General features: G+C 47.6%; 1 protein-coding gene and 3 non-coding genes across 4 annotated transcripts; all 4 read left to right on the top strand.

The window, feature by feature from the left end:
• Nucleotides 1-10,791: 10,791 nt before the first annotated feature.
• Nucleotides 10,792-16,374, top strand: RPL13A (ribosomal protein L13a). Its single transcript, XM_073642760.1, has 9 exons — nt 10,792-10,923; nt 12,376-12,462; nt 12,881-12,953; nt 13,472-13,537; nt 14,397-14,498; nt 14,917-15,002; nt 15,089-15,148; nt 15,243-15,365; nt 16,251-16,374. The coding sequence occupies exons 1-9, from the start codon at nt 10,909-10,911 to the stop codon at nt 16,335-16,337; spliced, it is 699 nt and encodes a 232-aa protein (XP_073498861.1). The 5' UTR covers nt 10,792-10,908; the 3' UTR covers nt 16,338-16,374.
• Nucleotides 12,738-12,813, top strand: LOC141160503 (small nucleolar RNA Z195/SNORD33/SNORD32 family). Its single transcript, XR_012250260.1, has one exon. It is a non-coding gene; the product is annotated as a small nucleolar RNA Z195/SNORD33/SNORD32 family (small nucleolar RNA).
• LOC141160501 (small nucleolar RNA Z195/SNORD33/SNORD32 family) lies at nt 12,988-13,070 on the top strand. The gene has a single exon (XR_012250258.1). It is a non-coding gene; the product is annotated as a small nucleolar RNA Z195/SNORD33/SNORD32 family (small nucleolar RNA).
• Nucleotides 15,640-15,713, top strand: LOC141160502 (small nucleolar RNA Z195/SNORD33/SNORD32 family). Its single transcript, XR_012250259.1, has one exon. It is a non-coding gene; the product is annotated as a small nucleolar RNA Z195/SNORD33/SNORD32 family (small nucleolar RNA).
• Nucleotides 16,375-16,628: the final 254 nt, after the last annotated feature.

The following is a 16,628-nucleotide window of genomic DNA, read 5'->3' as shown; positions in this document are numbered from 1 at the left end:
GTTAAGCTACTGCAACCTCCACGTCTCTTCCAAGGGGCATTAAAACCATCTTGTTAAGCTACTGCGACCTCCACCACTTTTCCAAGGGGCATTAAAACCGTCTTGTTAAGCTACTGCGACCTCCACCACTTTTCCAAGGGGCATTCATATTGTCTTTTTATTCCACTGCGACCTCCACCATTCTTCCAAGGGGCATTAAAACCGTCTTGTTAAGCTACTCCAACCTCCACGTCCCTTCCAAGGGGCATTAAAACCGTCTTGTTAAGCTACTGCGACCTCCACCACTTTTCCAAGGGGTATTAAAACCGTCTTGTTAAGCTACTGCGACCTCCACCACTTTTCCAAGGGGCATTAAAACCGTCTAGTTAACCTACTGCGACCTCCACCACTTTTCCAAGGGGCATTGATATTGTCTTTTTATTCCACTGCGACCTCCACCATTCTTCCAAGGGGCATTAAAACCGTCTTGTTAAGCTACTGCGACCTCCACGTCTCTTCCAAGGGGCATTAAAATCGTCTTGTTAAGCTACTGCAACCTCCACGTCTCTTCCAAGGGGCATTAAAACCATCTTGTTAAGCTACTGCGACCTCCACCACTTTTCCAAGGGGCATTAAAACCGTCTTGTTAAGCTACTGCGACCTCCACCACTTTTCCAAGGGGCATTGATATTGTCTTTTTATTCCACTGCGACCTCCACGTCTCTTCCAAGGGGCATTAAAACCGTCTTGTTAAGCTCCTGCGACCTCCACCACTTTTCCAAGGGGCATTAAAACCGTCTTGTTAAGCTACTGCGACCTCCACCACTTTTCCAAGGGGCATTAAAACCGTCTTGTTAAGCTACTGCGACCTCCACCACTTTTCCAAGGAGCATTAAAACCATCTTGTTAAGCTACTGCGACCTCCACCACTTTTCAAGGGGCATTAAAACCGTCTTGTTAAGCTACTGCGACCTCCACCACTTTTCCAAAGGGCATTGATATTGTCTTTTTATTCCACTGCAACCTCCACCATTCTTCCAAGGGGCATTAAAACCGTCTTGTTAAGCTACTGCGACCTTCACGTCTCTTTCAAGGGGCATTAAAACCGTCTTGTTAAGCTACTGCGACCTCCACCACTTTTCCAAGGGGTTTTAAAACCGTCTTGTTAAGCTACTGCGACCTCCACCACTTTTCCAAGGGGCATTAAAACCGTCTTGTTAAGCTACTGCGACCTCCACCACTTTTCCAAGGGGCATTAAAACCGTCTTGTTAAGCTACTGCGACCTCCACCACTTTTCCAAGGGGCATTGATATTGTCTTTTTATTCCACTGCAACCTCCACCATTCTTCCAAGGGGCATTAAAACCATCTTGTTAAGCTACTGCGACCTCCACGTCTCTTTCAAGGGGCATTAAAACTGTCTTGTTAAGCTACTGCGACCTCCACGTCTCTTCCAAGGGACATTAAAACCATCTTGTTAAGCTACTGCAACCTCCACATCTCTTCCAAGGGGCATTAAAACCGTCTTGTTAAGCTACTGCGACCTCCACCACTTTTCCAAGGGGTATTAAAACCATCTTGTTAAGCTACTGCGACCTCCACCACTTTTCCAAGGGGCATTAAAACCGTCTTGTTAAGCTACTGCGACCTCCACCACTTTTCCAAGGGGCATTGATATTGTCTTTTTATTCCACTGGGACCTCCACCATTCTTCCAAGGGGCATTAAAACCATCTTGTTAAGCTACTGCGACCTCCACGTCTCTTCCAAGGGGCATTAAAACCGTCTTGTTAAGCTACTGCGACCTCCACCACTTTTCCAAGGGGCATTAAAACCGTCTTGTTAAGCTACTGCGACCTCCACCACTTTTCCAAGGGGCATTGATATTGTCTTTTTATTCCACTGCGACCTCCACCATTCATCCAAGGGGCATTAAAACCGTCTTGTTAAGCTACTGCGACCTCCACCACTTTTCCAAGGGGCATTCATATTGTCTTTTTATTCCACTGCGACCTCCACCATTCTTCCAAGGGGCATTAAAACCGTCTTGTTAAGCTACTGCAACCTCCACGTCTCTTCCAAGGGGCATTAAAACCGTCTTGTTAAGCTACTGCAACCTCCACGTCCCTTCCAAGGGGCATTAAAACCGTCTTGTTAAGCTACTGCGACCTCCACCACTTTTCCAAGGGGTATTAAAACCGTCTTGTTAAGCTACTGCGACCTCCACCACTTTTCCAAGGGGCATTAAAACCGTCTAGTTAACCTACTGCGACCTCCACCACTTTTCCAAGGGGCATTGATATTGTCTTTTTATTCCACTGCGACCTCCACCATTCTTCCAAGGGGCATTAAAACCGTCTTGTTAAGCTACTGCGACCTCCACGTCTCTTCCAAGGGGCATTAAAACCGTCTTGTTAAGCTACTGCAACCTCCACGTCTCTTCCAAGGGGCATTAAAACCATCTTGTTAAGCTACTGCGACCTCCACCACTTTTCCAAGGGGCATTAAAACCGTCTTGTTAAGCTACTGCGACCTCCACCATTTTTCCAAGGGGCATTGATATTGTCTTTTTATTCCACTGCGACCTCCACCATTCTTCCAAGGGGCATTAAAACCGTCTTGTTAAGCTACTGCGACCTCCACCACTTTTCCAAGGGGCATTCATATTGTCTTTTTATTCCACTGCGACCTCCACCATTCTTCCAAGGGGCATTAAAACCGTCTTGTTAAGCTACTGCAACCTCCACGTCTCTTCCAAGGGGCATTAAAACCATCTTGTTAAGCTACTGCGACCTCCACCACTTTTCCAAGGGGCATTAAAACCGTCTTGTTAAGCTACTGCGACCTCCACCACTTTTCCAAGGGGCATTCATATTGTCTTTTTATTCCACTGCGACCTCCACCATTCTTCCAAGGGGCATTAAAACCGTCTTGTTAAGCTACTGCAACCTCCACGTCCCTTTCAAGGGGCATTAAAACCGTCTTGTTAAGCTACTGCGACCTCCACCACTTTTCCAAGGGGTATTAAAACCGTCTTGTTAAGCTACTGCGACCTCCACCACTTTTCCAAGGGGCATTAAAACCGTCTAGTTAACCTACTGCGACCTCCACCACTTTTCCAAGGGGCATTGATATTGTCTTTTTATTCCACTGCGACCTCCACCATTCTTCCAAGGGGCATTAAAACCGTCTTGTTAAGCTACTGCGACCTCCACGTCTCTTCCAAGGGGCATTAAAATCGTCTTGTTAAGCTACTGCAACCTCCACGTCTCTTCCAAGGGGCATTAAAACCATCTTGTTAAGCTACTGCGACCTCCACCACTTTTCCAAGGGGCATTAAAACCGTCTTGTTAAGCTACTGCGACCTCCACCACTTTTCCAAGGGGCATTGATATTGTCTTTTTATTCCACTGCGACCTCCACGTCTCTTCCAAGGGGCATTAAAACCGTCTTGTTAAGCTCCTGCGACCTCCACCACTTTTCCAAGGGGCATTAAAACCGTCTTGTTAAGCTACTGCAACCTCCACCACTTTTCCAAGGGGCATTCATATTGTCTTTTTATTCCACTGCGACCTCCACCATTCTTCCAAGGGGCATTAAAACCGTCTTGTTAAGCTACTGCAACCTCCACGTCTCTTCCAAGGGGCATTAAAACCATCTTGTTAAGCTACTGCGACCTCCACCACTTTTCCAAGGGGCATTAAAACCGTCTTGTTAAGCTACTGCGACCTCCACCACTTTTCCAAGGGGCATTCATATTGTCTTTTTATTCCACTGCGACCTCCACCATTCTTCCAAGGGGCATTAAAACCGTCTTGTTAAGCTACTGCAACCTCCACGTCCCTTCCAAGGGGCATTAAAACCGTCTTGTTAAGCTACTGCGACCTCCACCACTTTTCCAAGGGGTATTAAAACCGTCTTGTTAAGCTACTGCGACCTCCACCACTTTTCCAAGGGGCATTAAAACCGTCTAGTTAACCTACTGCGACCTCCACCACTTTTCCAAGGGGCATTGATATTGTCTTTTTATTCCACTGCGACCTCCACCATTCTTCCAAGGGGCATTAAAACCGTCTTGTTAAGCTACTGCGACCTCCACGTCTCTTCCAAGGGGCATTAAAATCGTCTTGTTAAGCTACTGCAACCTCCACGTCTCTTCCAAGGGGCATTAAAACCATCTTGTTAAGCTACTGCGACCTCCACCACTTTTCCAAGGGGCATTAAAACCGTCTTGTTAAGCTACTGCGACCTCCACCACTTTTCCAAGGGGCATTGATATTGTCTTTTTATTCCACTGCGACCTCCACGTCTCTTCCAAGGGGCATTAAAACCGTCTTGTTAAGCTCCTGCGACCTCCACCACTTTTCCAAGGGGCATTAAAACCGTCTTGTTAAGCTACTGCGACCTCCACCACTTTTCCAAGGGGCATTAAAACCGTCTTGTTAAGCTACTGCGACCTCCACCACTTTTCCAAGGAGCATTAAAACCATCTTGTTAAGCTACTGCGACCTCCACCACTTTTCAAGGGGCATTAAAACCGTCTTGTTAAGCTACTGCGACCTCCACCACTTTTCCAAGGGGCATTGATATTGTCTTTTTATTCCACTGCAACCTCCACCATTCTTCCAAGGGGCATTAAAACCGTCTTGTTAAGCTACTGCGACCTTCACGTCTCTTTCAACGGGCATTAAAACCGTCTTGTTAAGCTACTGCGACCTCCACCACTTTTCCAAGGGGTATTAAAACCGTCTTGTTAAGCTACTGCGACCTCCACCACTTTTCCAAGGGGCATTAAAACCGTCTTGTTAAGCTACTGCGACCTCCACCACTTTTCCAAGGGGCATTAAAACCGTCTTGTTAAGCTACTGCGACCTCCACCACTTTTCCAAGGGGCATTAAAACCATCTTGTTAAGCTACTGCGACCTCCACCACTTTTCCAAGGGGCATTAAAACCGTCTTGTTAAGCTACTGCGACCTCCACCACTTTTCCAAGGGGCATTGATATTGTCTTTTTATTCCACTGCAACCTCCACGATTCTTCCAAGGGGCATTAAAACCATCTTGTTAAGCTACTGCGACCTCCACGTCTCTTTCAATGGGCATTAAAACTGTCTTGTTAAGCTACTGCGACCTCCACGTCTCTTCCAAGGGGCATTAAAACCATCTTGTTAAGCTACTGCAACCTCCACATCTCTTCCAAGGGGCATTAAAACCGTCTTGTTAAGCTACTGCGACCTCCACCACTTTTCCAAGGGGTATTAAAACCATCTTGTTAAGCTACTGCGACCTCCACCACTTTTCCAAGGGGCATTAAAACCGTCTTGTTAAGCTACTGCGACCTCCACCACTTTTCCAAGGGGCATTGATATTGTCTTTTTATTCCACTGCGACCTCCACCATTCTTCCAAGGGGCATTAAAACCGTCTTGTTAAGCTACTGCGACCTCCACGTCTCTTCCAAGGGGCATTAAAACCGTCTTGTTAAGCTACTGCGACCTCCACCACTTTTCCAAGGGGCATTAAAACCGTCTTGTTAAGCTACTGCGACCTCCACCACTTTTCCAAGGGGCATTGATATTGTCTTTTTATTCCACTGTGACCTCCACCATTCATCCAAGGGGCATTAAAACCGTCTTGTTAAGCTACTGCGACCTCCACCACTTTTCCAAGGGGCATTCATATTGTCTTTTTATTCCACTGCGACCTCCACCATTCTTCCAAGGGGCATTAAAACCGTCTTGTTAAGCTACTGCAACCTCCACGTCTCTTCCAAGGGGCATTAAAACCGTCTTGTTAAGCTACTGCAATCTCCACGTCCCTTCCAAGGGGCATTAAAACCGTGTTGTTAAGCTACTGCGACCTCCACCACTTTTCCAAGGGGTATTAAAACCGTCTTGTTAAGCTACTGCGACCTCCACCACTTTTCCAAGGGGCATTAAAACCGTCTAGTTAACCTACTGCTACCTCCACCACTTTTCCAAGGGGCATTGATATTGTCTTTTTATTCCACTGCGACCTCCACCATTCTTCCAAGGGGCATTAAAACCGTCTTGTTAAGCTACTGCGACCTCCACGTCTCTTCCAAGGGGCATTAAAACCGTCTTGTTAAGCTACTGCAACCTCCACGTCTCTTCCAAGGGGCATTAAAACCATCTTGTTAAGCTACTGCGACCTCCACCACTTTTCCAAGGGGCATTAAAACCGTCTTGTTAAGCTACTGCGACCTCCACCACTTTTCCAAGGGGCATTGATATTGTCTTTTTATTCCACTGCGACCTCCACCATTCTTCCAAGGGGCATTAAAACCGTCTTGTTAAGCTACTGCGACCTCCACCACTTTTCCAAGGGGCATTCATATTGTCTTTTTATTCCACTGCGACCTCCACCATTCTTCCAAGGGGCATTAAAACCGTCTTGTTAAGCTACTGCAACCTCCACGTCTCTTCCAAGGGGCATTAAAACTGTCTTGTTAAGCTACTGCGACCTCCACGTCTCTTCCAAGGGGCATTAAAACCGTCTTGTTAAGCTACTGCAACCTCCACGTCCCTTCCAAGGGGCATTAAAACCGTCTTGTTAAGCTACTGCGACCTCCACCACTTTTCCAAGGGGCATTCATATTGTCTTTTTATTCCACTGCGACCTCCACCATTCTTCCAAGGGGCATTAAAACCGTCTTGTTAAGCTACTGCAACCTCCACGTCTCTTCCAAGGGGCATTAAAACCGTCTTGTTAAGCTACTGCAACCTCCACGTCCCTTCCAAGGGGCATTAAAACCGTCTTGTTAAGCTACTGCGACCTCCACCACTTTTCCAAGGGGTATTAAAACCGTCTTGTTAAGCTACTGCGACCTCCACCACTTTTCCAAGGGGCATTAAAACCGTCTAGTTAACCTACTGCGACCTCCACCACTTTTCCAAGGGGCATTGATATTGTCTTTTTATTCCACTGCGACCTCCACCATTCTTCCAAGGGGCATTAAAACCGTCTTGTTAAGCTACTGCGACCTCCACGTCTCTTCCAAGGGGCATTAAAACCGTCTTGTTAAGCTACTGCAACCTCCACGTCTCTTCCAAGGGGCATTAAAACCATCTTGTTAAGCTACTGCGACCTCCACCACTTTTCCAAGGGGCATTAAAACCGTCTTGTTAAGCTAGTGCGACCTCCACCACTTTTCCAAGGGGCATTGATATTGTCTTTTTATTCCACTGCGACCTCCACCATTCTTCCAAGGGGCATTAAAACCGTCTTGTTAAGCTACTGCGACCTCCACCACTTTTCCAAGGGGCATTCATATTGTCTTTTTATTCCACTGCGACCTCCACCATTCTTCCAAGGGGCATTAAAACCGTCTTGTTAAGCTACTGCAACCTCCACGTCTCTTCCAAGGGGCATTAAAACTGTCTTGTTAAGCTACTGCGACCTCCACGTCTCTTCCAAGGGGCATTAAAACCGTCTTGTTAAGCTACTGCAACCTCCACGTCCCTTCCAAGGGGCATTAAAACCGTCTTGTTAAGCTACTGCGACCTCCACCACTTTTCCAAGGGGCATTAAAACCATCTTGTTAAGCTACTGCGACCTCCACCACTTTTCCAAGGGGCATTAAAACTGTCTTGTTAAGCTACTGCGACTTCCACCACTTTTCCAAGGGGTATTGATATTGTCTTTTTATTCCACTGTGACCTCCACCATTCTTCCAAGGGGCATTAAAACCGTCTTGTTAAGCTACTGCGACCTCCACGTCTCTTCCAAGGGGCATTAAAACCGTCTTGTTAAGCTACTGCGACCTCCACCATTCTTCCAAGGGGCATTAAAACTATCTTGTTAAGCAACTGCGACCTCCACGTCTCTTCCAAGGGGCATTAAAACCATCTTGTTAAACCACTCTGAACTCCACAGCTTTTCCAAGGGGCATTGAAATGTTTTTAATTAACTCTAACCTCCATGACTCTTCCAACGGGCATTGCATTTCCTCCTAATTTTAGTCAGCTTTTGCTTTTCAATGCATAGGCGAACACTAAGGGAGACCCACTCCCCAATAATGGGTAGAAGGTTTTTAGTATGCTGTAATCCACGTCTGTTTCAAGGGGCATTGCAGTTCCTCATAATTTTTGGAAAGCCTTCCATTCACTGCTTAGGCCAACAGTGCACAGGAGACCCAGTTGTTATAAATGGAAAAAACGGTTTAGTTAAGGCCCTCTGACCTCCATGTCACTTCCAAGGGGCATTGGAGTGCCTCGAAATTTTTGGTAGGCATTGCACTCACTATATGCCCTATAACTGTGTAGCCGAACCGCTCCTTTTGGTACAGAAACATATCCTACAAGACATGTGTGGTTGACTGGCCTGATATTGATGTGAATGGTCCCTGTTCCTCCTGATCTTTCTCCTTTGCCACCACCTCATCAATCATTCATCACCTGAAGCTTTGTTTCAACAGGAGTCATAGAACTGGGATAGTAGCAGGAAAACATCCAGCAACCCTCGGAGGAGGTAGGATATGCGCCAAAACGCTGACCACCTCAGGCCTAGCCGCTACTACATACATGCGCTTGCATTCCAAGAAAACAAAGGAGATGCTAACTTCTATCATCATCATCATGCTCCTCACCTTGGCACTCTCTACTCCCCTGATGGAGAAGCCAGGGCCCACCGGAGGAGTCTGGTTCTCTGGTGGGCTCGTCCAATGCTGCCCTAAAGCAGGCCAGGCTGAGAAAAGTGTTGGGGAAGTTGACAGGAGAAATAGGGGTGGCTCGGGACCATTTATGGACACCCGGCCGCCCCCAGGCGGCTGGGGACCATGTGTGGACACCCAGCCGCGGGGTGGCTGAGGACCGAGTATGGACACCCGGCCGCCCCCTGGCGGCTGGGGACCGAGCGTGGACACCCGGCCGCCGGGCGGCTGGGGACTGAGTAAGGATACCAGGCCGCCGACGCAGCCATGACATGGTGGCCGGCGTCTGCCCCCACAAGCCTTAAAGGCGCAATTTCAAGTGCAAGCAAGCTAGCAGTATGGTATTGCAGCCTGGGGGTGGGTGGGTGGCAGGTTGCACACTTACGCTTGCATTCCAAGAAAACAAAGCAGACGCTAACTTCTATCATCATCATCATGCTCCTCACCTTGGCACTCTCAACTCCCCTGATGGAGAAGCCAGGGCCCACCGGAGGAGTCTGGTTCTCTGGTGGGCTCGTCCAATGCTGCCCTAAAGCAGGCCAGGCTAAGAAAAGTGTGGGGGAAGTTGACAGGAGAAATAGGGGCGGCTGGGGACCGTTTATGGACACCCGGCCTCCCCCAGGCGGCTGGGGACCGTGTGTGGACACCCGGCCGGGGGGCGGCTGGGGACAGATTATGGACACCCGGCCGCCCCCTGGCGGCTGGGGACCGAGCGTGGACACCCGGCCGCCGGGCGGCTGGGGACTGAGTATGGATACCTCGCTGCCGAAGCAGCCATGAGGTTGGGGCCAGCTTCGGCCTCCTCCAAACTAAAAGGCCCCATTTCAAGTACAAACTAGCAGTATGGTATTGCAGCCTGGGGGTGGGTGGGTGGTTGGCTGCATATTTTCGCTTGCATTGCAAGGAATGGGGGAGGTACAATTGAACACTGCCCTGGGACAAGGACTTGCACGGGATTAGTTGCAAGTCTGCATCTTCTGATGCGGCAAGGATCACTTTTGATGGGCACACTTTTAGGCAGTGACCTGGGTGTCAGAGATGCTTCCAGGGGTCTTCCCCATGCTGTTCCCATGTCTTTTCAGCACTGTATGCATGTGTCACACAGCACATGGCCAGATAAGGTTGTAAAATGTTAAAATGACATTTCCGGTGAATGCATTTGTCACAGTTGAAAGCAATACAAAAGTGCAAAAACGCATGAAAAATGCTACTTGTGAACATAGCCCAAAGTGTGGAGGAGTATTTTTGTTTTTGGTTATTTATTTTACCTTATACACAAGTCTTTTCCCTGGAAAGGATGTTCCTTAACATATTTCACAGGAAAACCGTTTCAGTTTAGTTTTTGAACGTTTTATTGTGAGCCCGTAAAAGTGGCTTAATACCTCTGACCACGTTGTTGACAGCAGTGACCTGGGGGTCAGAAATGGTTCCTGGGGCGATCCCCATGCTGTCCCCATGTCATTTGAGCACTGTCACTATCGTTTTGGGCACTTTTTAGGCTTTCTACAGACTGCCGGGGGAGCCGCCGCAAAAATGCTCGAGTCTCCCATAGACTAACATTGGGCTCGTTGCGCGGGTCAAGCACCCGAGTATCACGGTGAGCTCGGCCCGAGCATTTTAGTGCTCGCTCAACACTAACATTTATATATGATGGGATTTAAAGGGGCTGTCATCACCTCTGCACATCACAGCTGTATAGTATTAGTGGTGTGAAATCAGTGGCTCAAAGTCTTTTAACCCCTGAAAAACACCAGTTACTTATTCAAATCTGTCAAAGGTGGCTATTTGAATGAATAAGAAACCACCTTCACCATGGTGCCCAATAGCCCCTTTAAATTTCAACTGCACATGGATGATTTCTCAGTCAGCTCTGACACCCACTCCGCCTCTGCTGCCCAGGTGTCCACAGAAGCCAAGTCCCCCACCTTAAAAAATTGTCCCCTGTTCTAAACAAATGCTTAAATGCAGTTCTCTAATCACTCCCAGAACTACAAATCCCGACATGCCCCAGCTTCCGGTATGAGGAACGAGCGGAAGTTGTAGCCACTGACCAATCAGACATCAGCTTCAATACATTTCTTTACGCTCCAGAATCATCAAAGCTGATTGGCTATTTTCCTGTCTTGCTACGTCACGCATCTCGCAGCGCCAGTCCCCGCCTTCTTCCTGGGGCGTGTCCAATCGTCACTTCCGCCCCTTTCTTTCCTCTTGGAGACCCCGTGGCCAAGCGCGAGTCTCTTTCTCGTCCGGCAGGCCAAGATGGCGGACGCTAAGGTGAGAGGCTCCGGCCCGGCGGCTGCTTTACAGCTCTTCTATAATCACCGCACATGGAGCGTATACGGCGGGGGGCTAGCGGAGCTTTGTGGCCAGTCCGGGCGCCGGTGGGGCTAACTCCAGGGTGGCTGTAGAGGTCGCGGCCTCATCTTTAGTCCAGGCCGGTGTGGAGAGACCTCGTACCCGGCCCTGGTGACTGCAGCTTGTGCTTTCCGGCCTTGTCGTGAGGACTGATGCCGTATTAGGAGCCGGCTGCAAACATCCCATGTGAGCGGCTCCTCCACGCTGTCTGTCAGCTGCTGAGGGCTGTCACATGTGCTGCGCAGCCTCACTCTCTGTTATCAGCCAGTTGCCTCTGTATCGCTCTCTTAAAGGGATTTTCACCACAATTGGTCACAGTGAGGAGAGATGTAATGTTATATTTGTCCCCATGATTGCTGATGATTCAGACAGAGGAGGACAACACAATTTTATTTTTTACTTGGTTCCAAAACTTTTTAAAGGTTCTAATCTCTAAAGGGTGAAAATGGAAAGTTCCCTGGTTACCGGCCACCACAGCAGCGGTAGTCGAACATGCGCTTTCCAATAGTTTGAGTGTCTGGAGGGCCTCCTCTGTTGGCTCTTGAGGGAACAGCTATGCCGCTGCTTGTCCGGGCTGTCAAGATGGAGTGCGCCCACTCCAGGAGGCAGAGGAGCTGTGCACTTATGTAGATGAGACGGACCCTTTAAGAGTAAATTGCCAGGAGCCTAAAGAAAAAAAATAAAGTGAACAAGAAATGCGCTAAAATAAAAACAAGCATTTTAGTATTAGAGGGGTATAGGTAGTAAGTACATCAGACCCAACAGGTTACCTTGGCAGGTGCCTTGTGCGCTCCTTTTTGAATAGACCGGTGGTCCAGTCCTGCTCCATCCGTCCTGTACAGGCAGCATTAAAGCCTTAGAGGGAGTATTCATATGTAAAGATCCCTTTAAAAGAGCTACTGAGCAGATCAGACATACTGATAGGGAATGTAGCTTGTGAGCCCCAATGGGGACAGTTATGATGTCTGTAAATTGTCTGAATTGTAAAGCGCTGTGGAATATATTGGTGCTATATAAGTAGAAATATTATTATTGGGGGGGGGGGGGGGTGAACATGCTGACACTGGTCTCAATTTGTGGGGAAGGTTTCCCTTTGTGATGTGCCACTGTTAAAGAATGCTGGGAGTTGTGTTTTCGGCTGGTGAAACTACTACTCCCAGCTTGCTCAGAGCTTCATGTTTTGGGAGTCAGAACTTGACATCCACCGATCTAATACTGTCAGAAACAGGTAGACTATCCACATGCAGACCCTGAGGATTGCAAGGACCATATTGTAATTCTTCTGCTTCCCCACCCTCCCCCTCCATGTGAAACCAGAGATACTGATCTGCCATTGACAATGTGCTGATGTGACTTTTTCTTCTACTTCAGGCCAAGAAGCTGCCTCAAAACTTGCTCCAAGGGGGTCTTCCCGGCTTCTACAAGAAATTGGGCGGAGAGTTCAAATCTTCCAGCCAGGTAACAATCGGGGGCATCTCGGGTCAGGAAAAGTGTTTTTCATAAGGATGGCCAGGGGTTTCTTGGTCTCTATTCACCTTTTATATCAAATTACTTTTTGTTGGATCTTTTTCCATGAAGCTGCTGAGATAATTACATTTTTCCGATTGAGGGGAGAAGGGGATTATTTTTTATTACACGGGCCAGATATCGGCCATCTGAGACGTGCGCACCACTTCTCCGTGCACTCAGAAGTTTCAATCTCTGACGTGGTTTACGCAGATGCTTATTTCAGCCTCGTCGTTGATGACCTTCGTGTTTTGAGTTTCACTACAATGAAACCATTTTACATGCACTACCATCTGAGACGGCTGACAGACGCGGCAATGTGATGGTGCGGACCGCTGCCGGCTGTTTGACGTGTTTGTGTTTTGTGCAGGTTCTGTCCATCGATGGCAGAGGACACATCCTTGGTCGTCTCGCCGCCATTGTGGCTAAGCAGTTGTTGCTTGGTAAGTGTGAAAGTTCCTTCAATGAATCTTATAAACGGTCATTGATGATCATAACGTTTCTCATACGAGTTTAATCGACCATGAGATCGCTTTACATGCACTACCATCTGAGACCGAGACGGTAACTTGAACCTTGATGGACTATTCCCAAAAGTATTAATTTATCCTCTATATCCATGGGCTGTTAACTTACTGATTGCAGGGGGTCTTTGCGCTGGGATCCTCCAAGCAATCCTAAGAATGGGGCTCTGATATCTGGAGCGAAGGTGCCCATGAAGTTGCAGTCTATGGCACTTTCGGAGAAAGCGGAGTAAAGCGCTCTCCTATTTCTGCCAGTCCCACGCAATAAAGGAGAGGGCAAGCGTGGACACTGCCGCTCCATTCATGATAGGGGGGCTTCAGAGCCCAGTTCTCAGGATCGCAGAGGTTATCACCTATGGACGGAGGATAACTTGATGCTTTGGGAATATATAACTTCTGTTCATGAATATCTAATACTGTAATTTTTGGATCGTCAGGGCGCAAAGTGGTGGTTGTAAGATGTGAAGGCATCAACATTTCCGGCAACTTCTACCGCAACAAACGTAAGTGTTGTATTTGGTCACTTATCTTACTTACATAGCGCCATTAATTCCACAGCACTTCGTAGACATCATCACTGTCCCCATTGGGGCTCACAATACAGTACATTCCCTATCAGTATGTCTTTGAAGTGTGGGGGGGAAACCGGAGAACCCGGAGGAAACCCAGGCAGACATGGGGAGAACATACAAACTCCTTGCAGATGTTGTCTTTGTGGGACATTAAAGCAGTCTGCTATTGCAGTAATTTCCATACAGAGCTGGAAACTCGTGCTTAGGGGTGTGTGCACACAGGGCATATACAGCGATGCATTACAGTTGCAACTTTGCGGTTGAGATTTTTAAGAAATGTTATTCACAAGCTGCGGATAATATTTCTAGCCTGAATTGAGCTGCGTCACCAGTTTGACATTAGTAGCACGTGAATGTTGCTGCTGGTTACAATGCACAGGTTTTTCCCACTGTGAATCTCTTCTGATTTTCAGCAGAGAGGACCTATGTGCCCAGGACCTGGGGCTATCTTCAGATGTTGCTCATTTTGTGCAGATATTTCCACTTCGTGGGGCTGCTTTTGCTGGAGATATGTGGGGATTTTGTTGCAGGTTTCACCCTTTCTAGTGCAAAGAGGTAAAATCTGCACAAAGATCTGAAATGCAATTTATTTACAAAAACCTGACTGCAGGTCAGAATATATCTGCAATGTGTAGATAAGACTTGTTACAACCTTATTAGTCAGCCGCTGCGGTATTCCTCTGCTGCACAATGGATTGCTGTGAACTCTGTCCTAACTACTGTGCCTCGCTCAGATATTGGTGTATTATAACCCTCGGTGCTTACGTGAAACCTTTTCTTTCTCCAATAGTTAAGTACCTTGCTTTCCTGCGCAAACGCATGAACACAAACCCTTCCCGTGGGCCGTACCACTTCAGAGCACCCAGCCGCATCTTCTGGAGGACTGTGAGAGGTAATAGTTGCCTAATTGCCAGAACTTTGGTGCTACCAGTTTTCAGGAACTTGGCTTTCAAACTTTAGACACGTGAGAAGTTCTGTGTGAAGACCCAATGCCAACCACTAACATGAAGGAGCTGAAGCGCTCGGCCTAATCCTTCATTCCTGACACTAGAAAGGGGGATCCACAGATTTCTCTCCTCTGACAAGATCGGTTTAATCCAAAGAGCAACGCTCGGCTGAACCCTTGTGAATTCTTGTTTTAGAAATCCCTTGAACCCTTCCAATACATGTCAGAAGTTTAGAAGTGCAGTTGCTTTAATTAAAAGTTGTCCGTCCTTAAATAAAACCTTATGGTGATTTACTTGGCACACATGGGAGCTAGGACACATTCACACATCTATGAACTATGAATTTATTTTTTTTACATTCAGGAATGCTCCCACACAAGACCAAGAGAGGACAGGGTGCTTTGGAAAGGCTGAAGGTTTTCGATGGCATCCCCCCTCCTTATGACAAGGTGAGCGGCCGTCTACCAATGCCGTACTGCAGAAAAGCATCCTGCTCTATAGATAAGTGACACAAGCTGTTTATTCCCCCATCTAGAGAAAGCGTATGGTGGTCCCTGCTGCCCTGAAAATAGTGCGCTTGAAGCCAACAAGAAAGGTACAGGACTCCTGCCATCTGACTGTATTGGCGTATTATTGTTTACAAAGACACGAATCGTCACTTTATTCTGCTTTATTGGATCTTCATGTAGTTCGCCTACCTCGGTCGCCTCGCCCATGAAGTTGGCTGGAAGTACCAAGCCGTGACTGCCACCCTCGAAGAGAAGAGGAAGCAAAAGGCCAAGCTGCATTACGACAAAAAGAAGTTGGTCATGGTAAGCGGTAGACTTGCATCATAGGATTAGCTTTGCAGTCGTGTCTGCTCTGCAGGTGACACCGCTCCAAAGTGCTAAACGCAGTGCTGGGAGCTGCTCCTGCTGTGGTGAAGCTGCTGATTGCTCTGTGGTGGTGGTGTCCTAGGTGCTGTGCTGCATGCAATGCTTTACCAACGGCCTGCAAGCTGATGCACCAAGCAGCTTTGTAGAATATTCCAGCTCTTGGAGCAGCCACCAATGATGTACATGTTGGCACAGAAGGATTGGTTTCAGCCTGGTCAGTGATGACTTTCATGTTTGAGTTTCACTACAATGAAACCAGTTCACATGCACTACCATCTGAGACGGCTGACCAGTTCAGTATGTGCCAACCAACCAATACGGCCATGTGAGGCCAAAGCTGGATTAACCAGAGTTTCGGCAGCACAATTATGTCTTGTAGATGGTTTTATTAAAGTTTAGAATCCCTTTTAGTGGAGTTGAGCAGAACTTTTCAGGGCTCGTCCATTTCCTCTCACTGCTGGTGGTGAGGTGTCCATTGACTGCTTACCAGGTATTGTGCCTGCGTCATTGTAGCTTAAATAAAATGCATGATGCAAGCGGCAAAAGGATGCCATGCCAGCCGCTGTAGAAGTGCTGGGTAAGCCCATCTCCTTGGCTTCATGCAAGTGTCGGCCTCAAACATGAAGTTGCATTGTTGCCATCACTTATAATATTCCTGAAAGACTGTGTCTTTGTAGTACAGGAGCTTGAAAGAATATCTTATTCTCCATAGACTTACATTTTTGAGATTTTGTGCAAATCATATACAGGTTTTACCTCTTTGAATAAAGTGTTGTCCCCACTGATGAGCGCAGTATAATGCGTTGATTTCTGTATTTTCAGAAACTGAAGAAGCGGGCAGAGAAAAATGTTGAAAGCAAAATCGCAAAGTACACAGATGTCCTGAAGCAGTACGGCGTCCTCGTCTAAATACAGATGTGGAATAAATCTTTGATATTCTGTCGCATGTCCCGTGTGTTCATTTTCATCTAGGTGGGAAATGGGTCCTATCACATGGAACGTATGTGATTCAAGGATGTCTAAATGAGGCCTTAGCTGTAGTTGCAAGACTGGTAGCGGGACACCATATTGGACACAAGTATGGAGACATCTCTTAATCATTAACCCCTTCATGAAATTTGATGTAATTGTACATTGAACGTCCACAGGCAGAGCCCGCACATGGCCGCTGGTTTAATCGCATACTCGCGCTCCCATCGG

Source organism: Phyllobates terribilis, unplaced genomic scaffold (assembly GCF_046119375.1).
Source record: "Phyllobates terribilis strain yellow unplaced genomic scaffold, ASM4611937v1 Scaffold_8__6_contigs__length_399053987, whole genome shotgun sequence".
Lineage (NCBI taxonomy): Eukaryota > Metazoa > Chordata > Amphibia > Anura > Dendrobatidae > Phyllobates > Phyllobates terribilis.
This window is presented reverse-complemented; position numbering and strand designations above follow the sequence as displayed.